This window comes from Hemitrygon akajei, chromosome 3 (genome assembly GCF_048418815.1).
Source record: "Hemitrygon akajei chromosome 3, sHemAka1.3, whole genome shotgun sequence".
NCBI lineage: Eukaryota > Metazoa > Chordata > Chondrichthyes > Myliobatiformes > Dasyatidae > Hemitrygon > Hemitrygon akajei.
Window position 1 is genome coordinate 176,290,548 of NC_133126.1, and position 22,799 is coordinate 176,313,346.

General features: G+C 43.1%; 1 protein-coding gene across 4 annotated transcripts in view; it reads left to right on the forward strand.

The window, feature by feature from the left end:
* nyap2a (neuronal tyrosine-phosphorylated phosphoinositide-3-kinase adaptor 2a) overlaps positions 1–22,799 on the forward strand; it is a 206,021-nt gene that overhangs the window by 86,412 nt on the left and 96,810 nt on the right. For all 4 annotated transcript variants that reach the window (XM_073041419.1, XM_073041418.1, XM_073041420.1 and 1 more), the window contains exon 3: positions 8,655–9,112. In XM_073041419.1, the coding sequence (XP_072897520.1) occupies positions 8,655–9,112 (458 nt within the window). The remainder of the gene's footprint in view (positions 1–8,654; positions 9,113–22,799) is intronic.

A 22,799-nucleotide genomic window follows, 5' to 3' on the forward strand; every position in this document is an offset into this window, starting at 1 on the left:
AGTAGTGGAAATCAGTCCAGTCCATCACAAGTAAAGCCCTCCCCACCATTGAGCCCATCTACATGAATCGCTGCACTAGGAAAGCAGCATCCATTGTCAGGGACCCCCTCCACCCAGGACATGCTCTTTTCTCACTGCTGCCATCAGATAAAAGATACAGGAGCCCCAGGACTCACACCTCCAGGTTCAGGGACAGTAACGACCCCTCAACCATCAGGCTCTTGAACCATATAACCATATAACAATTACAGCAAAGAAACAGGCCATCTCGGCCCTTCTAGTCCATGCCGAATGCTTAGTCTCACCTAATCCCACTGACCCGCACTCAGCCCATAACCCTCCATTCCTTTCCTCTCCATATACCTATCCAATTTTGCTTTAAATGACAATACCGAACCTGCCTCTACCACTTCTACTGGAAGCTCATTCCACACAGCTACCACTCTCTGAGTAAAGAAATTCCCCCTCATGTTAAGGATAAAGGGGAAGCCTTTTAGGACCGAGTTGAGGAAAAACTTCTTCACACAGAGAGTGGTGAATCTGTGGAATTCTCTGCCACAGGAAACAGTTGAGGCCGGTTCATTGGCTATATTTGAGTAAGTTAGATATGGCCCTTGTGGCTAAAGGGTTCAGGGGGTATGGAGAGAAAGCAGGTACAGGGTTCTGAGTTGGATGATCAGCCATGATCATACTGAATGGCGATGCAGGCTCGAAGGGCCGAATGGCCTACTCCTGCACCTATTTTCTATGTTTCTATGTTACCCTTTGTTACCAAAGGGGATAACCAGGCAACTTCACTTGCCCCATCATTGATATGCTCTCACAACTAAAGGACTCACTTTCAAGGACCTTTCATTTCACGTTCTCAATATTTATTTGTCATATATCTATTTTTATTATTTCTTTCATTTTGTATTTGCACATGTCGTTGTCTTCTTTACTCTGGTTGAACTCTCAAGTTGGGCGGTCCTTCATTGATTCTGATATGGTTATTATTCTATAGATTTATTGACTATACCCACAAGAAAAAGAATTTCAGGTTTGTATATGGTGACATATGTGTACTTTGATAATAAATTTACTTTGAACTTTTGGTTCCCATGTTGTATGGAAAGACATAAGATCATTACTGTACATACAGAAGTAAAACAGCTACACTACCAAGTCATCCTACTTTCAGCTAATATCTTTTATTTTGTAGTCTGCAAAATGGCTACATTCCATTTCTCAGAATATTCAACACAACAGCGTTACTGTTTTTTTCTTGCTTAACAATAGAGTGGAATAGATTATTAATGTCAGTGAAACAGCCAGGATTAGTGCAAAACAGAAAATTCTGCCGTTAAGCTTATCAACAAGCCAAAATGTTATGATCTGCAAAATGATCTCCATTGCAAAATATATCAAAACTATCAAATAATTGCAATAAGACATGTGAAGTAATGCCTTAGATATTTCACCATCTTTGTGCCTTTATCCATTTTCTCAACTAAATGGAGAATAAACTAGATTCTTTATCTCTGAGAAAATTAAAAGCAAATTGAATTTAGATAGAAAATGAGAGAAAAGTTTAATATCCGGGAGAAATGTATTGAATTAAAACATGATTATTTTAAGAAATAATCGCTAGCATCTTTTTTTTTATTTTTATGGTTGTTATAGTCATTATTCTTTTTATATGAGGCTCCGATGCACTGCACTTTAAAATGCATTGCAATCTTTTTGAAAAAGCAGTCCACACTGAGGTGTCAGTATTAGAATAAGGACTCAGGGGCAGGAGCCTGCGTTTGGAGTCCAGGTTAGAACTCACTGCAGTGAAAGGTCAGCGGTCCAGTGGTTGAATCATGTCCACAGGTAACCCCCGATCAGCGAAACCCAAGTTGGAGGCCCATATAGGTAGGCATTACGAGGGCTGATGACTCCTTCCCCACGGGCCTCTTGTATCAGAGGTCCATGTGGGCCCAGAAGCTGAGGCCCGAGGCACCTCACTGTGGAAGGTCATCGATCCAATCAAGGCCCAAAGGTCAAACCTATGAGTGTCAATGTCCAGAGGTCAGTTAAGTACAAAGGCCGAAGTCTGGAACTCGGTGAGTCCAGAAATAGAAAGCTGGAAAGGTTGAAGACAGAAGTCCGTGAGTCCAGTGGTAGAAAGCCCATAAGGTCGAAAGTTGAAATTAGTGAAACTAAAGGTAGAAGCCCGGAGGTTGATTCTGCAATTCCAGGCCAGAGACAGGAGGTTGTAGGCCAGATGTCTGAGAGTCTAGGGCCAAGGACGGGAGGCCCAGAGGCAGCTTAGGTACTGGGATTGGGGGCTTGCCTGGAGTGTGAGGGAGTGGGTGGGTGTGAGGGCGGGAGAGGCAGCTGTTTTGCTGTTGTTTTTATTGCTGCTTGTGTTTTCCATTGATGTGTGTTGTGTTGAACATTGTGGGCATGCAATGTTGGCACCAGAATGTGTGGCAACAATTACAAGCTGCCTACATCATATTCTTGGGTGTGTTGGTTGCTCACTCACTGTGTCCTCTGCTGCACGTGGGATAAATGAAGCTGAATCTGAAGGACAGTGTCAGCACCATCCAGAATCCAGGCTGACAATCCTGAGAGTGCTGCATTGCCTCCATCCCAGTCTTTGGAGATACGAGTGTGAGTGATCAGGGGAAATAAATGAAGAAGATGAAGGAATATGTCCAAAGTCCTGACTAACATTCTTCCTTGGATCAATGCCTAGAGCAGGATAGCAGGACAGCTACCTCAAACTTCCTCTTGAAGGTTTGTTTAGTACAGACTACTTGTTCTTAAAGAATAACAAGAGTAACTTGCATTGCAAATGCGAATCATTGGACATGAATATATACCCAGAGACATCACCCACTGCTATGTGAATGCAGGTCTTCCTTCCAACAGCGGTTATGCAAAGAGATGAAGTCATGAGTAAATTCTACAGTGTGTTACTTGAATCCTTTCAGAAGTTGCTTGCCCCATTGCCAATAAAATGAAGACAACTAATGCATCTGTTCACTTGTAGCAAAGCGGTTAGTGTAACGAGATTATAGCACCTGCTGCAAGATTGGTTCAACCCCCGCTGCTGTGTGTAAAGGATTTGTACTTTCCCCCTGTGACAGCGTGGGTTTCCTCCGGGTGCTCCTGTCTCCTCCAGAGACAGACGGTTAGGGGTTAGTGAGACGTGGGCGTGCTATGTTGGTGCCAGAAGTGTGAGGACATCTGTGAGCTACCCAGCACAATTCTCCCTGATTTGCTCTGATGCAAACAACACATTTCGCAGTACGTTTCGATGTTCATGTGAGAAATGAAGTAATCTAATCAATCTTTTAATCCTTGATATGACATTTCATTTCAATCAGTATGAATTTACATCTTTAAACACATCTATTGACTTTGCTCCCGTGCCACAATGGGGTTGGGTGAGAGGGTGGAGGCAGGAAATAATCGTGAAACAGGACTGTTCTTGCTTCACACTTAGATCTATCACAGCAGTTGTGTGAAGTGATGCGTTAAGTATTGCTAATGCATCACTGCTCTTTGTCTCTTAGAGTTCAACTCAGTTTCAGATTGATGACCTTCACCCACCGAGAACCCAACAGGAATTGCACCCATCCATGCCACCAACTACATTATAATTTGAATGGTGCACTCTGTCTGCCTTGGAGTGGATTGCTTGTTTCCCGTCCCAAATTTCTAAATATTTTACATATTTCATACTTCATTAAATGAGACTTTGGAAACCACCCATTCCTCAATGAAGAAATTCACATATTGGTCCAATTTCAAGAGGCTATGACTTACGTTCACTCACCCCTGGTACTGATCTGCAGGCTTATAGACTTCATAGTCAATAGAGAGACAGTGGGGCAAAGCACAGGGCTGAGACCTATGTAAGACGTATGCCAATAGAATCTGCTACTGACACATCTACCCAGTCTTTTGAAAGGTTTGAAATTCTGAGGTAGTTGAGCTCCAGGAGCGTAATTAATAAATTGTATTTGATTGGCATATCCAGGTTTAGTTTGCAGAAAACTTTGAATATCCAATAGGCATGCTGGACATGTTTTGACATCGGCTATTTAGGAAACGGACCATAATTAGGTGATGAATTACAGTCACATAGAGAGCACAGAGCAATAACACGCACTGCAAAACAGATAAACGGCACCACATGCTAGGTAATTTATCAGTCTCCTGTGGCTGCTTTACTTTGTACACTCACACAAACATAATTTATTGCTGTTACATTCTGTCTTGATGACATAATGATAGAAATTACTTTCAACGGTGTCAGCAGAAGACTCACAGCCAAGTTCTCAACCTCACTGTCTGGGTGCTAACCGTCACCTAGGTAGAGCACAGAAATGAGGAAAAGGGGAAGACATTTTGATAGCACCATTCCCTTCCTTTTTGAGCACACCTCAGTTGCTACAGGCACTGCTGCCTTTTATGATGTGACATTACTTTCGTAACGTAGGAAACACATGGCAAGCTCCCGTGGACAGCAATGATCCGCTTTTGTGATTTTTGTTGAGGGATGTTCAGACCAGGACAGAGCCAATAACTCTAATTCTGATGAAGCCTCTCCGAGGTGAAACATTGACTCTGCTTCTCCTCCTCGCAGACGCAGCCTGACCTGCTGCGTATTTTCAGCATTTTCTGTTTTTGTTCCAAAGGGAATAACACCCTGCTCTCCTTCAAAATATGATCATAAGATATAACCCACCCAAGAGGCCTTCAGTAGTGCCTCCTCTGACAATCCAGCTCTCTTTCAACAAATAACCCTGACCCCAACATGGAGTGTGGCTCCAGCACCCTGCCAGAGCGTGGCTTTTTATTGTGTATGATGTGGTTCACAGGTGGGACAGTGTCACGGTGTGATTCCAGGGTTTTTGTCTTGACGCAGTTGTATAAGGTGTTCATGAGGCCATGCTCGGAGCACTCTCTATTGTTTTAGTCACCCTGTTACAGAAAATAAGTGATTAAACTGGCAAAAGCACAGAGAAAATTGTTGAGGATGTTGTCAGGACTAGAGGGCCTGATTTATAGGGAGAGGCTGGCCAGAGTAGGTCTTTATTTCATGGAATATATGAGAATGAAGGGTGAACTTATAGAATTGTTTAAAATGATGAAGGATAGGGTGGACCGTAACAGTCTTATGCCCAGGTAGCGGTTTCCAAAGCTGGGGAATGTAGATTTAGGGTAACAGGAAAGCACCTGAGGGATGCCTTTTTAACACAGAGGGTGGTGAGTATATGGAACAAGCTGACAGACAAAGTGGTTGAGGCAGGTATAACAGAATCTTTTAAGAGGCATTTGGATAGGTACATAGAGAGGCAGGGCTCAGAGGAATGGGCACCTGGTTAGCATGGACTCAATGTGCCAAAGGGCCTGTATCTGTGCTGATTTGCTCTATGATTCTATGAAATTCCAAAGTGGATGATCTTATAGCACTGATGGAAGCTGCCAGGATTTCCTTTCATCAGAATATATGAAATGGAAGCCTTCAGGTTCCTATAGAAAAGGTCCCGATGAAGGCACTCAGCCCAAAATGTCAACTGTTTATTCCTGTTCATAGATGCTACCTGACTTGCTGAGTTCCTCCAGCATTTTGTGCATGGTGCTAGTTCCAAAGTTGATTGTCTGGGTTCTTCAAAAAAGGTAAACAGTTCTCTTTCCCTCTACCTGTACTCAATCCACCATTTTCCTCACAGAGCAGAAGTTCACAATCTGTGGTCCACAGACCCATTGCTTAATGTTACTGGTCCATGGCATTTAAAAGGTTGGGAACCCCTGTCATTGAGTCATCGGGCAATGCAGCACGGGTATTGAGGCAACATAGTAAGCTTCTCATGCAGTTGCATCACAACTTGATACAGCAGTTGTTCTGCACATGACCCCTGGAAACTGCAGAGAGTTGTGGCCATAGCTCAGCACATCAATGAAAACAATCATCTCTTGTCTTAATAGGTTCCTTTGTCTGTTTCACTGGCAAGGAAGTGATAAAAGACTGGAAGATCATGACACAATGAGTTAGCTGTGATTCATAAACTATTCTCATTATTTTTAAGCTCAGGTGCTTTGATAACTTTGTCTTGCTTGTTGCATTGAAAGTAATAGCAGATCTTGATGAACATTAGTTTGAAAAGAGCAAAATTGTTCTGGCAATACAAAAACACAGCAGAAAGATGCCACATGACTGCTCACATGTGCTTGCTCGTGTTCCTGCCCAGTTCCCGTATTCTTTGTCCTTCAGCATCCAAACTCTACCACTTTCAGCCTTGAGTATCACTGACTGAGGAGCCACAGCCCTCTTCGATGTAGTGGGTCAAAGGTCCACTGATTAAAACAGTTTCTCCTCATTTTAGCATTAAACCCCTGACTGAGAATAGGATCCTTGTTTCTGGACTTCCTGTCCTGAGGGAAGAGCCTTGGGACAAGTCAATCAATGCACAATATAATAAATTGAAGTGAGGTCAGCTCTCATCCTTTTACATTGTGGTGAATAGGCACTGCTCTTCCTAAATCTCTCAGAAAGGAAGAGAGTACAAAAACAAAGATTCTGCAGATGCTGGAAATATTGAGCGATACAAACAAATGCCAGAGGAACTCAGCAGGTCAGGCAGTATCTATGGAGAGGAATAAACATTTGGCAAGTCAGGCCAGGATGTTTCGTCAGGACTGGAAAGGAGCTGAAGCCAGACTAAATATGACGGAGGGAAGGACAGGAGGTGAAAGGAGAGTCCAGGTGGGGGCCTTCCCCACCCACCTTTTACCCCCTCACCTAGACTCACCTGACACCTCCTGTTCCTCACACCATCAATTCTAGTCTGGCTTCAGCTCCTTTCCAGTCCTGATAGACATTTATGTTCTGAAATGCCAACTGTTGATTTCACTCCAAAGATGATGCCTGAATTGTTGAATTCCGCCCACATTTTGTGTGTTTCAAAAAAACAAACAAATTCCAAAGCAAATTACTACAATTGTTGCAAATCAGAAGAAAAACAGAAATTCCTGGCACTGTTCAGCAGGCCATGCAGCTTCGAGAAAGGAGGAAGCATCAACAACATTGTGAATGTGTTAGGAAAACATAGAAACATAGAAAACCTACAGCACAATACAAGCCCTTTGGCCCACAATGCTGTGCTGAACATGTCCTTACCTGTGAAATTACCTAGGGTTACCCATAACCCTCTATTTTTCTCAGCTCCTTGTACCTATCCAGGAGTCTCTTAAAAGACTCTATCATACCCGCCTCCACCATCGTCGCTGGCAGCCCATTCCACACACTCACCACTCTCTGAGTAAAAACTTAGCCTTGATATCTCATTTGTACCTACTTCCAAGCACTTTAAAACTGTGTCCTTTCATGCTAGCCATTTCAGCCCTGGGAAAAAGTCTCTGATTATCCACACGATCAATGCCTCTCATCATCTTATACACCTCTATCAGGTCACCTCTCATCCTCCGTCGCTCCAAGGAGAAAAGGCCAAGTTCACTCAACCTATTCTCATAAGGCATGCTCCCCAATCCAGGCAACATCCTTGTAAATCTCCTCTGCACTCTTTCTATGGTTCCCACGTCCTTCCTATAGTGAGGCAACCAGAACTGAGCACAGTACTCCAAGTGGTGTCTGACCTGGGTTCTATTTAGCTGTAACATTACTTCTCGGCTTTTGAACTCAATCCCATGGTTGATGAAGGCCAATACACCATAAGCCTTCTTAACCACAGAGGCAACATGCGCGGCAGCTTTGAGTGTCCTATGGACTCGAACCCCAAGATCCCTCTGATCCTCCACACTGCCAAGAGTCTTACCATTAATATTATATTCTGTCATCATATTTGACCTACCAAAATGAACCACCTCATACTTATCTGGGTTGAACTCCATCTGCCACTTCTCAGCCCATTTTTACATCCTATCAATGTCCCGCTGTAGCCTCTGACAGCCCTCCACACTATTCACAACACCTCCAACCTTTGTGTCATCAGCAAATTTACTAACCCATCCCTCCACTTCTTTATCCAGGTCATTTATAAAAATTACAGAGAAGGGGTTCCAGAACAGATCCCTGAGGCACTCCACTGGTGACCAACCTCCATGCAGAATATGACCCGTCTACAACCACTCTTTGCCTTCTGTGGACAAGCCAGTTCTGGATCCACAAAGCAATGTCCCCTTGGATCCCATGCCTCCTTACTTTCTCAACCATGGGGTACCTTGTCAAATGCCTTGCTGAAATACATATTCTGTTATATTTCAGGGAGTAATAAATTGGTTTTGTAAATTGGTGTTGCTAGGGTAGCAGAGCCATTAGCACAAGGCTATTACAGCTCAGGATGCTGGAGTTTGGAGATTAATTCCAACGCCATCTGCAAGGAGTTTGTACATTCTCCTCATGGCCATATGGGTTTCCTTCGGGTGCTCTGGTTTCCTCTCACAGTCAAAAGACGAACCGGTTAGTAGGTTAATTGGTCATTAAAATTGTCCTATGATTGAGCTAAGGTTAAATAGGTGGGTTGCTGGGCAACACGTCTCAGTGGGCTGTTCTACGCTATGTCTCACTAAATAAATAAAATGAAAAGTTGATCGGAAACAACATGCAGAATCCTCTCCAAGCACGTAATCGTTTGTTGTTGATTTTCTTCCAGGCTAGGCGGAGATGTAGGAAAAGGAGGTGAGGGCACCTGCATGGGCAAACACTTTCGAATGGGGTTCATGACACTGCCTGCTCCTCAGGACCGTCTGCCACACCCTTGTGCCAGTGGCTTTTCAGTGAGGTCACAGTCACTTCACTCGGTTGGGGGCAGCGACGATGAAAGTCACGCCTGCGTGCGCAAGCAACCACCTCCAAAGCCCAAGCGGGCTCCGAGCACCAAGCTGAGCATCTCGGCAGAAACTGTGAACGCTGGCTTGACGGGGTCACCAGGACCGGGAGGAGCACCCGTTGGCGCAGGATGGCCTCTGGGTCTAGAAGGGGCACCAGAAACAGCAGGGACGTCAGGCACGGATGGGACCTCAGGATCAGGAGGAACAGCAGCGACAGCTGGAATCGGAGGGACGCCAGCGGCAATGGGAACAACACTGAAAGAGCTTGAAAAAAATGCAAGTGAGTAAATCTTTAAATACAAGTGAGTATTAGAACTCTGCAGAGATTGTGTAAGTGGGTAAGGTTGAAAAGGGTCTCCATTCTCTATTCCTTCCTATTTGACTTCATGTAGATGTTAAAGAAGTCAACATTTTGCTCGGTACAGATAGCCGCTGATATGAAACAAAGGCAGGTAAAACTAGTTGAAGAGCAAGTTAATCATGATCCCAATGAAGATCAGAATAGACTTGAGCTGAATGGCCTACATGTCCCTGTTCCTCCCACACTTACAAATAAAATGTGTCCTCTGATCAATTTCACTTCCCAGTTAACAATCTGCCTTTAAATTCACCAACAAAATGTCCAGACCTCTTGAAGTAAACTGATAATGCAAGGGGATTCATTACACATGGACTTCTTATGCAATTGTTTCATTACTGTGGATGTGTCTTAATAAAGTCCAGTGCAGGCCAATGTCCAACAGGTTAGCGTCTCCTGCTGGAATATGACTCACCAATTCAAAACTACCCCCTGTATGGCAAAGCAAAGCGTGACTTTTATTGTATTGCATTGTTCTGTGAAATATTGTGAGAGAAGTTTAAAAAAATCTAGAATTGCTATATTCACATGTTGTATAAGATGAATTAACTAGACTTAACCCAAAAGTGATTGTGCTTGTTCCCATATACATGTTTATGACATCCTTTTCACTTGTCAAAAGTACAACCTTGACTTTGATCCTGGTTAACGTGGTGATTCAGTACACACTGAGGAGAAAGGGTCACTACTGAAACGCCAGTCATATGGAATCTGTTTATAAAGATAACAAGAGGCTAATAAGCCCCAGTAAGTAATTCCTGGGGTCCAGGATCTGTAACAGCTATTTGATCAGATGAATCAATTTATATTTTGAAAGCTGTATGACCGCTGTTATACCCAGGGGGGACTGAGTGGTGCATGACGGCAAAGAGGTGTATGTTTTCACACATCCACAAGTGTGCAGTGACCGCAGAACTTCCTGTTATATGACTAGTGCATGGTCCACTTTCCAGAGGCTGAAATCCAAAACCTTTCCCCTTTCACTGCAATGTTTCTGCAGACTGACTGAATGTCTTACACCTCCAGACAAATGTAGTGATTTCTGCCCTGATCTCACTCAGATAAGACAATAGACAATAGATTTTAAAGCACTGCGTAGAATGTATCAATAATAGAATCATAGAGTCATAGAACACTACAGAAGAGAAAGAAACCCTTCAGCCATTCTACACTCTGCTGAGCCTTTAATCTGCCTAGTCCCATCAACCTACACTCGGACCATAGCCCTCCATATCTCTTTCATACATGTACCTATTAAAAATTGCTCTTAAATGTTGAAATCAATCCCACATCCACTACTTGTACTGGCAGCTCATTCCACACTCTCACCACCCTTTGGCTGAAGAAGACCTCCTTCATATACCCCTTAAACAGTTTACCTTTCACCCTCAACTCATGGTCTCTAGTTGCATGCTCAGTAGGAAAAAGCCTGTTTTTATTTACCCTATATATACCCCTCATAATTTTCTGTACGTCTGTCAAATCTCCTCTCAATCTTCTATGTTCTAGGAAATAAAGCACCTACCTAGTCAACTTCTCCTTATAACTCAGCTCCTCAAGTCCACGCAACATCCTTGTAAATCTTCTCTGCACTCCTTCAGTCTTATTTACATCTTTCCTACTAGAAAAGATACTGCCTCTAGTACCTACTAGAGGCAGGTATTAGAGAGTACCCCAGTGGCTGTACCCCTTGACAATAAGTACTCATGTTTGAGTACTGTTGGGGGGGACAGCCTATCTGGAGGAAGTGACAGTGGCCGGGCCTCCGGCACAGAGGTCAGCCCTGTAGCGCAGAATGGTAGGGATAGAGGAAAGAGGACCATAGTAATAGGGGACTCGATAGTCAGGGGTTCAGACAGGCGGTTCTGTGGAGGTGATCGGGAGTCCCAGATGGTAGTTTGCCTCCCTGGTGCCAGGGTCCGGGACGTTTCTGATCGCGTCCAAGATTTCCTGAAGTGGGAGGGTGAGGAGCCAGAGGTTGTGGTACATGTAGGTACCAATGACGTAGGTAGGAAAGGGGAAGAGGTCCTGAAACGAGAGTGTAGGGAGTTAGGAAGGCAGTTAAGAAGAAGGACCGCAAAGGTAGTAATCTCGGGATTACTGCCTGTGCCACGCGACAGTGAGAGTAGGAATGGAATTAGGTGGAGGATGAATGCGTGGCTGAGGGATTGGAGCAGGGGGCAGGGATTCAAGTTTCTGGATCATTGGGACCTCTTCTGGGGCAGGCGTGACCTGTTCAAGAAGGACGGGTTACACTTGAATCCTGGGGGGACCAATATCCTAGCGGGGAGGTTTGCTAGGGCTACAGGGCAGACTTTAAACTAGTAAGATGGGGGGGTGGGAATCAATTTGAGGAAACTATGGGAGAGGAGGTTAGTTCACCAGTAGAGCAAGTAAGTAGACAGTGTGTGAGGGAGGAAAGGCAGGTGATGGAGAAGGGATGCGCTCAGCCTGAAGATGTAGGGGAGAAAAGGATAATAAATTTAAATGCATTGTTAGGGATGAAAAGAGAGGAGGAGGTGGAGAGTATCTTAAATGTATCTATTTTAACGCTAGGAGCATTGTAAGAAAGGTGGATGAGCTTAAAGCGTGGATTGATACCTGGGATTATGATGTTGTAGCTATTAGTGAAACATGGTTGCAGGAAGAGTGTGATTGGCAACTAAATATTCCTGGATTTAGTTGCTTCAGGTGTGATAGAGTAGGAGGGGCCAGAGGAGGAGGTGTTGCATTGCTTGTCCGAGAAAATCTTATGGCGATGCTTTGGAAGGATAGATTAGAGAGCTCCTCTAGGGAGGCTATTTGGGTGGAATTGAGGAATGGGAAAGGTGTAGTAACACTGAAAGGAGTGTATTATAGGCCACCTAATGGGGAGCATGAGTTGGAAGAGCAAATGTGTAAGGAGATAGCAGATATTTGTAGTAAACACAAGGTGGTGATTGTGGGAGATTTTAATTTTCCACACATAGATTGGGAAGCTCATTCTGTAAAAGGGCTGGATGGTTTAGAGTTTGTGAAATGTGTGCAGGATAGTTTTTTGCAACAATACATAGAAGTACCGACTAGAGATGGGGCAGTGTTGGATCTCCTGTTAGGGAATGCGATAGGTCAGCTGACAGATGTATGTGTTGGGGAGCACTTCGGGTCCAGTGATCACAATAGCATTAGCTTCAATATAATTATGGAGAAAGACAGGACTGGACCTAGAGTTGAGATTTTTGATTGGAGAAAGGCTAACTTTGAGGAGATGCGAAGGGATTTAGAGAGAGTGGATTGGATCAAGTTGTTTTATGGGAAGGATGTAATAGAGAAATGGAGGTCATTTAAGGGTGAAATTATGAGGGTACAGAATCTTTATGTTCCTGTTAGGTTGAAAGGAAATGTTAAAGGTTTGAAAGCGCCATGGTTTTCAAGGGATATTAGAAACTTGGTTCGGAAAAAGAGGGATGTCTACAATAGATATAGGCAGCATGGAGTAAAGGAATTGCTCGAGGAATATAAAGAATGTAAAAGAAATCTTAAGAAAGAAATTAGAAAAGCTAAAAGAAGATACGAGTTTGGTTTGGCAAATAAGGTGGAAGTAAATCCAAAAGGTTTCTACAGTTATATTAAAAGCAAGAGGATAGTGAGGGATAAAATTGGGCCCTTAGAGAATCAGGGTGGTCAGCTATGTGTGGAGCCGAGGGAGATGGGAGAGATTTTGAACGATTTCTTCTCTTCGGTATTCACTAAGGAGAAGGATATTGAATTGTGTAAGGTGTGGGAAACAAGTAAGGAAGTTATGGAACCTATGACAATTAAAGAGGTGGAAGTACTGGCGCTTTTAAGAAATTTAAAAGTGGATAAATCTCCAGATCCTGACAGGATATTCCCCAGGACCTTGAGGGAAGTTTGTGTAGAGATAGCAGGAGCTCTGACTGAGATCTTTCAGATGTCATTAGAAACGGGGATTGTGCCGGAGAATTGGTGTATTGCTCATGTGGTTCCATTGTTTAAAAAGGGTTCTAGAAGTAAGCCTAGCAATTATAGACCTGTCAGTTTGACATCAGTGGTGGGTAAATTAATGGAAAGTATTCTTAGAGATAGTATTTATAATTATCTGGATAGACAGGATCTGATTAGGAGTAGCCAGCATGGATTTGTGTGTGGAAGGTCATGTTTGACAAACCTTATTGAATTTTTTGAAGAAGTTACGAGGAATGTTGACGAGGGTAAGGCAGTGGATGTAGTCTATATGAACTTCAGCAAGGCCTTTGACAAAGTTCCACATGGAAGGTTAGTTAAGAAAGTTCAGTCGTTAGGTATTAATGCTGGAGTAATAAAATGGATTCAACAATGGCTAGATGGGAGATGCCAGAGAGTAGTGGTGGATAATTGTTTATCGGGATGGAGGCCGGTGACTAGCGGGTGCCTCAGGGATCTGTTTTGGGCCCAATGTTGTTTGTAATATACATAAATGATCTGGATGATGGGGTGGTAAATTGGATTAGTAAGTATGCCGATGATACTAAGGTAGGAGGTGTTGTGGATAATGAGGTGGGTTTTCAAAGCTTGCAGGGAGATTTATGCCGGTTAGAAGAATGGGCTGAACGTTGGCAGATGGAGTTTAATGCTGAGAAGTGTGAGGTTCTACATTTTGGCAGGAATAATCCAAATAGAACATACAGGGTAAATGGTAGGGCATTGAGGAATGCAGTGGAACAGAGAGATCTAGGAATAACAGTGCATAGTTCCCTGAAGGTGGAGTCTCATGTAGATAGGGTGGTGAAGAAGGCTTTTGGAATGCTGGCCTTTATAAATCAGAGCATTGAGTACAGAAGTTGGGATGTAATGTTAAAATTGTACAAGGCATTGGTAAGGCCAAATTTGGAATATTGTGTACAGTTCTGGTCACCGAATTATAGGAAAGATATATTAGATTAGAGAGAGTGCAGAGACGATTTACTAGGATGTTACCTGGGTTTCGGCACTTAAGTTACAGAGAAAGGTTGAACAAGTTAGGTCTCTATTCGTTGGAGTGTAGAAGGTTGAGGGGGGATTTGATCGAGGTATTTAAAATTTTGAGAGGGATAGATAGAGTTGACGTGAATAGGCTGTTTCCATTGAGAGTAGGGGAGATTCAAATGAGAGGACATGATTTGAGAGTTAGGGGGCAAAAGTTTAAGGGAAACACGAGGGGGTATTTCTTTACTCAGAGAGTGATAGCTGTGTGGAATGAGCTTCCTGTAGAAGTAGTAGAGGCCAGTTCAGTTGTGTCATTTAAGGTAAAATTGGATAGGTATATGGACAGGAAAGGAGTGGAGGGTTATGGGCTGAGTGCGGGTAGGTGGGACTAGGAGGGCCGAGATGGCCTGTTTCCGTGCTGTGATTGTTATGTGGTTATATGGCTTTCCTGTAGGCAGAAGTGAACACAATTCCTCACCAATGTCATATACAACTTCAACTTAACATCCCATCTCTTGAACTCAGTATTTTGATTTATGAAGTCCAATGTGCAAAAAGCTTTCTTTACAGCCCCAACTACCTGTGATGTCAGGTTATGGCTTCCCGTTATCTTGTATTCCTGAAGCTATATCAGCCACGATCATATTGGTTGATGGAGCAAACCTGAAGGATTGAGAGGCACACACCTATTTCCTTGCATTCTTATTACCTGTACTGTTTGTTCCTCTTCTGATAGGAGTTGCTCCTCAGACAGGATGCAACTCGGTTACCATTCCTCATTGTTGGCCAGGACGTGCTGTTCCTCAGGTCATTTTGTGGAAAGGCTCTCTGCTCACAGCTTGTCAGCACTCATTCATTTTCCCTCATTATTCCCCAGCCTTTGCTTAATCTGACATAATTTAAGGATGATACAACTCCTTGAACTATTGTTTAGCAGGCTGATCTATTATACTTCAACCTTTTCCAACAGCTATTATTTATTCTTCATATTTCTGCTACTTTTCACGATACAGAAAGATGCCTTTGTCCCATTGTGGGTGACAAAACATTCACACATTACTATTCAGATTAGCTTTATTTATCACACATATGTCGAAATACACAGTGAAATGTGTCATGTGCGTCAAATAAAATCAGTGAGGATTATGCTGGGCAGCCCACAAGCGTCACCACACTTCCTGTGTCAGCATTGCATGCTTACAAAGCACTAACCCTGACTCTCCATCTTCGGAAGTTGGGAGGTCACAGGGAGAACGTACAAACTCTTTACAGACAGCGACGGGAATCAAACCCCAATTGGTGATTGCTGGTGCTACATCGCCACCCCACTTAGTTTCCTTGCAAGTTACTTTTCTTGCCCCTCACTGTGCCAACTGAAGTACTAGCATATGAGAGGAACTTGGAGCTCCTGGAGGAAAGCCACCCCATCACAGGGAGAATGTGAAAGTTCCACACAGACGGACCCAGGTCGCTGGAACTATGTGGCAACACTACTGTAGTACATAGAACACAGAACAATACAGCACATTACAGGCCCTGCGCTGGCCATTTAACCTACTCTGAGATCAATCTAACCATTCCCTCCCTTGTACCCCTCTATTCTTCTACTGTCTATGTGCCTGCCTAAGAGCATCTTAAATTCACCTGATTCACTTGTCTCTACCACCACACCTGGCAGCTCGTTCCACACACTCACTGCTCTCAGAGTTAAGAAAGCTTACCCCTGTGAACCCCCGTACTTTCCTCCAATCACCATAAAATTATGCCTTCCATGTATTAGTTATTTTCCGGCAAAAAGCCTCTGGCTATCCTCTCTATCTATGTTTGATACTATTTTGATGTTAGCCTACAATTTGGATCCAACTGTGAGTGCTTATCAGGCTTCTAGCTTTCTGATCAGCCTGCTCTTCACAGTATATTAGGATCACAGTTGGGGCAAGAATCAATCCGGTGGAACACAATTATTGCACAGCGGGTGCTTAAACACATAGACAGTCACTCCACACCCACAGAACCCTTTCCCCAGTCCTGCAGGCTTAGTCTCACCTCCAAAGGGGAGAGCCCTTTGGGCTCGGACACACCTCACAGCAGTTGGTGTGCCAGTGGCATAGCAGTTCTGAGTTCTACACAGAGATCCTGATGAGAACTGCACCTTTCCCTTTTCAGCACATAATTGCAAATGGAAAAACATTGTGTTTCTTTTGATACATTTTTACCCATTTTCACAATATGCATTTCAGGATCCAAGTGGACAATGAAATGCATCATTCATTTACCAACACAGAGAAAAAGTATTTTTTTTTATGTTCATTCAGTAGGATTTATAACCCCCCCCCCCAATCTTACCCTCATCAACTGCCGCAAAGTCCTTTGGGGTATGTTGTTCTGGATACTGTTTTGAGACCTTTGAACAGTAATTGCGACTGAAATATAATTTAAAAAAATGGCAGAAATAGCTTTGCTAGATGCCGTGTGACAGTTTGCTCTGAAACAACAAAGACTTTAGGTACATCTCATATCGGAACCTGTTCCGTTGCTTAAACAGAATTCGACAGTGAAGACAATGAAATCATCTGCCATATTGTGAATTTTAATAGGCCATGTCTACTGAAAATTTGGCAATGGCAGCCAATATGATGAATATTTAGAAATTTTAAAAAAAGATAATGAGTACAGAGAAAGGAACTGTTTGCTATTCTTTGCTAATTATTATTGGATTCCACTAATTGATCTATTGGTTCCAGCATTCGTTGTCAGTGTATAACCAGCCACCGTTTCATGGGATTGATTCAATTTTAAATCATGCCTACTATAAATACTTGTACCCGCCCAAGACCATCGTGTACCTGGTGCATTCTGGCTTTCTCTGCACATCTCTTGAACATGCTAATGGCAAGTTGGAGGACATGAAGTCAGAGAAAGACATTGAAGCAACTTGCTCCTTGGAAGTCCTCTGTGGATTCTGACTGTTCATTCCCTCAGTGCTTCATTCTAACTGAGGCACAGAACAAGAATGATAGGGGCCCTTCAATCTCTGAGTGAGGCGGGGTAGGAAGTTAGATCACCAATACACTTGACAGGTAGGTTTAACTGGGTGGCTGCCCTCGAGGCATCAATACATCACGGTTCAAGAGCACAGGGACAATTTCTGCCAGCATTTCAGCTCCACGTTCAAGGAGACACCATCCACAAATATAAATATATGGATATAGTTGTGCAAATTGTAAATAACAATAATAATAAACAGAAGGTCAGAGATGTAACTGAGCGCCAAAAAGCCCAAAAAGACTGGCTTCCTCGTGCTAGCTTGCACCTTCTGTTATGCTGAATAGTGATGATATCTGTGTCAAGCACCTGGGAATCTTGGAAGCAATCATAAATTAGACATTTATTATTAATAAATGACAGACAGTAATGGACTTGTAATTCAATAATATAAATGGCTAACTTGCCTCTTTGATGGATCAGCAATTTTATATATCGAAGAAAGTGGCCAGCTTTTGCATCTGGTCCGTGAAGGTATAACTCAGTCTTTCTGTGGTGTCCGTCATCTCTTTGCTATTGCATTGTTACTGAATTCAAGCTTACAAGAAAACATCATTTAATGAAGGCAGTAATTGGCAGTTAATAACCAACAAGGTGTCAAAAGTCAGAACACATGATGCACTCAGTTTGTAAGTGTTCATTTACATTTATATACATCGCACTGCTTCTTCTGTTTCAACAAAATTATAAGAGACTACTGTAATCAGGTAATTATTTACTTCAACATACAGTTGTAAATTCTAATAACAGGAAAACTGAAATAAAAATGGAAAATGCTGAAAACTCTCAGCTGGTCAGGGAGCATTCATTGAAAGAAAAATGGATTTAACTTTTCAGGTCTGACACCCTTCAACAGAACTGAAGAGGAGAGCAAAGAAATTAGATTTCAGTTCAAAGTTCAAATGTAAATTTATTATTAAATTATATATACGTCACCATATACAACAATGAGATTTGTTTTCCTTTGGGCAATCACAGTAAACACAAGAAACACAATAGGATCAATGAAAGACCACGCCCAACAAGGCCAACAAACAGCCAATGTGCAAAAGACAACAAACTGCACAAATACATAAAGAGAAAAAAGAAATAATCATATTAAATAAATAAATTGAATTGAATTGACTTTATTTCTTACATTCTTCACATACATGAGGAGTAAAAATCTTTACGTTACGTCTCCATCTAAATGTGCAATCATAGTAATTTATAATAAATAGAACAGTCAACATAACATAGAAATACACTCAAATCAGCGAGAGTTCATCAGTCTGATGGCCTGGTGGAAGAAGCTGTCCCGGAGCCTGTTGGTCCTAGCTTTTATGTTGCTGCACTGCTTCCCGGATGTTAGCAGCTGGAATAGATTGTGGTTGGGATGGCCTGGGTCCCCGATGATCCTACAGGCCTCTTTTACACACCTGTCCTTGTAAGTGTCCTAAATCATAGGACGTTCACAACTACAGATGTGCTGGGCTGGCCACACCACTGTCTGCAGAGTCCTTTGATTCAGGGAGTTACAGTTCCCATACCGGGCAGTGATGCAGCAAGTCAGGATGCTCTCAATTGTGCCACTGTAGAAAGTTCTTAGGATTTGGGGGCCCATACAAAACTTGCTCAACTGTCTGAGGTGAAAGGAGCGCTGTTGTGCCTTTTTCACTACACAGCTGGTGTGCGCAGACAACGTGATGTCCTTGGTGATGTGGATGCCGAGGAATTCGAAGCTGTTTACCCCCTCAACCCCAGATCCATTGATGTCAATAGGGTTTAGCCTGTCTCCATTCCTCCTGCAGTCCACAACCAGCTCCTTTGTGACATTGAGGGAGAGGTTGTTTTCTTGATATCACTGTGTCAGAGAGATGACTTCTTTCCTGTAGGCCACCTTGTTATTCTTTGAGACAAGGCCAATCAATGTAGAGTCATTGGCAAATTTAATAAATATAGAGAACATAGCTAAAGGGTCCTTAAAAGTGACTCCATTGGTTGTGGGAACAGTTCAGTGATGGGGTGAGTGAAAGTGAGTGAAGTTATCCCCTCTGGTTCAAGAGCTTGATGGTTGAGGGGTAATAATCATTCCTGAACCTGATGGTGTGGGTCTTGAGGCTCCTGTACTTTCTTCCTGATAGCAGCAGTCAGAAGAGAGCATAGCCTGGATGGGTGGATGGGGGGGAGTTTCCTTGACGATGGATGCCGCTTTCCTGTGACCGTGCTCTGTATAGATTTGCTCAGTGAAGGGGAGGGCTTTACCCATGATGGACTGGGCCATATCCATTACTTTTTGTAGGCTTTTCCATTCAAGGGGATTGGTGTTTCCATACCAAGCTGTGATGCAATCAGTCAATATACTCTCTGCTACACAGCTGTAGAAGTTTCTCAAAGTTTCAGATGACATGCCAAATTTTTGCCAACTTCTAAGGAAATAGAAGTTCCAGAGAAAGTGGGGATATATGGGAAGAATAAGAGAATATTTCTAATAGAGTGAGACCAAAACAAGGCAATTAGTAGCAGATTGTGTTTATATTTTTTGTTATGGTTGAAAGGCATGCCCAGCAGACCAATCTACATTAATGCAGAGAGATAAGCCAAAATTATGGAAGGATCACTGGCAGAAATGACCAGTTCTGATGCAAGCAGAGGGAAAGAGTGAGCTATCGAACTCCATCTGTAGGTTTGCAGATGGTACTGCAGTAATGGGCCGTATCTCACACATCACTGTGAATTAGAGTACAGGAAGCAGGTTGAGAAACTAGTGACAAGGTGTGCTAACAATGAAAGAGCTGGTCATTGGCTTCAGTAAGGGGGAACTGCTACATAAAAGGTGTCAAGGTCAAGAGAGTTGATCATTTCAACCTCCTAAGAGAGAACGTCAACAATCATCTGTGAACAGAAGAAATTCTTCACATGCTGGAAATCCAAAGCAACACACATATCTCGAGGAACTCAGCAGATTCAGACAGCATCCATAGAAATGATCAAACAGTTGACAATCTAGGCCGAGGCTCTTCTTCAGGATTGCAAAGGAAGAGAGAAGATGGCAGAATAAAAAAGGTGGGGGGGAGGGGAAGGAGGACAAAGTAAAAAGTGTAGGTGAAGCCAGGTGGGTGGGAAAGGTAAATAGTGGAGAGGAACAAATTGAATAGAAGAGGAGAGTGGACCACAGGAGAAACAGAAGGAGGAGGGTCAGCAGAAGAGGTGATAGGCATGTAGAGAAGAAATAAAAGGCCAAAGTTGAAATTAGAAGAGGGGGAGGGAATTTTTTTTTTGAAAGGAGAGATCAATATTCATGCCATCAGGTTGGAGGCTACCCAGACGGAATATAAGGTTTTGCTCCTCAGTCTTGAGGGTTTGCCTGATTATGGCACAAAAGGAGTCTTTGGACTGACATATTGGAATTTAAATATTGGGCCACAGGGAATTTCTGCTTTTGACAGAGGAAGCACAGTTGCTTGACGAAGTGGTCACCCAATTAACAGCGAGTCTTACCAATGTAGATGAGACAGCCTTGGGAGGACCGGATACACAGACAACACCAGCAAATTCACAAGTTGCCTCACCTGGGAGGACTGTTTGGGTCCCTGAATGGAGGTGAGGGAAGAGGTTAATAGACAGGTGTGGCACTTTGGCTGCTTGTAGGGGTAAGTGCTGGGAGAGAGATTAGTGGGGATGGGCAAATAGACAAGGTAATTATGGTTCCCTGCAGAAAGCAGATAGTCAGGGGAAGGTAAAGGTATGTTTGCTGGTAGGATTCCTTTGGAGATGGCAGAAATTGCAGAGGATGATGTGTGGGTGTGAAGGTTAATGGGGTGGTTAGAACTCTATCCCTGTTAAGGCAGCAGGAAGATGGGGTGAGCACTGATGTTTGGGAAATAGAGGAGATGCAGGTGAGGGTAACATCAATGGTGAATGAAAACTCCACTCTTTGAAGAAGGAGGACATCTCTGATGCCCTGGAAAGGAAAGCCTCATTCTGGGAAGAGATGCAGCAGAGACGAAGGAACTGGGAAGAGGAAATGGCATTTTTACAGGACACAGGTTGGGAAGAGGTACAGTAAAGATGTTTGTAGGAATCAGTAGGTTTGAGTTCAGCAGGTGTGTATGAAGCAACACCAATGCAGTAGCAGAGGAAGAGTTGGGGAGTGTTACCGGGGAGGTCTTGGAATATGGAATGTTCTACGTAGCCAATGAAAAGGCAGGCATAGCTGCGACTCATGCCAGTGTCCATAGCTACTCTCAAGCAGGTGGGAGGAGCCAAAGGGGAAAATGCTAAGGGTGAGGACCAGTTCTGCCAGACAGAGGGAGGTACTTCTGAAGGGGAACTGGCTTTTTTTTATTGAGAAAGAAGTGGAGACCCTTCTTGATGGGAAACAATAGTATGTGCTTGACCTAATGGCTCAGAAAACTTACCAGCACCTCCACTTCCTCCGGAGGGCAAAGATATATGGCATGTCCCCTTTGACTCTCACCAGTTTTAACTGCTACACCACAGGAAGTATCCTGAATGGATGCATCATCTTCTGCCTGTGAGTGTAAGAAGCTGCAGAAAGTGATATACACAGCTTGTTACGTCACAGAAACCAGGAGATCAAAGATGTGGGAAATGGATGAGGTTTGCACAAGGACTTTGTCCACCATTATTAAAGGGGAAAGACACACAAGGGGGAATATACTTCAGAGATAATTATATAGAAGGACTCATCATCAACGTAAATGAAGGAACTGAGAGAACAGAATGGAGGCTGTGGGAACTGGTGGGCTTTTAATGGACGTTTGTGGCCAGCAATCTCTTAAGTTAGAGATAGAGGAAGGAGAGGGAAGGGAAGAGTCAAAATGGATCAAGTGAAGGTGAGACAGTTGAAAATGGCAACAGGAATAAGGAAAGTTTCGGGCTCTGCTTGCATGCAGAAAGCATCGTCTATTCCATCACCAATATATTGGAAAGAGTTTAGGAGGTAGGTCTGGCTGTTCCTGAAACAAAAACTGTTCCACATGTCTCACTAAAAGGCAGGCAAAGCTTCACCTCATGAGGTGCCCATAGGCACTTTCGATCTGGAGGAAATGAGAGGAGTTGAAGGAAAAATTCTCAATGTGAGGGCAAGTACAATGAAATAAATCAGTGTGCTGGGATTCATTTCAAGGTAAAATGATAGGGCCCTCAGATAATAAATCTCTAAGCTCTTCAGTTTTAAGATCAGTAGGCAATCAAAGAAGGATGAATCATAACTCTATTCACTCCATATGATTGTACAATACATCAGAAAGATCAATTCCATAATCTCATCATGTTTAGCCAGAGTAAGCAAGTTCTTCTACTTTGGTGCAAAGCAATCCATGAGCATATTAAACTAGTCTACTAATGTCTAAAGAGTAGCCCCATCGGGCAAGAGTGAAATGAAGGGTTAATTAGATGATATCATATTATTGCATCATGATGAAAGCGTTCAGTACAACCAAGTGGAAATTAAAATCAAAGCATTATCACCATTGATTAAAATCTAACGAATAACTCTGAGCATGGGTACAATTAAACCAACAGCAACATAGCAGTTAGCATAATGCTATTACAGCACCACTGTTTCAATTTTGCCACTGTCTGTAAAGAATCTGTGTGTTCTCCCTGTGATCAG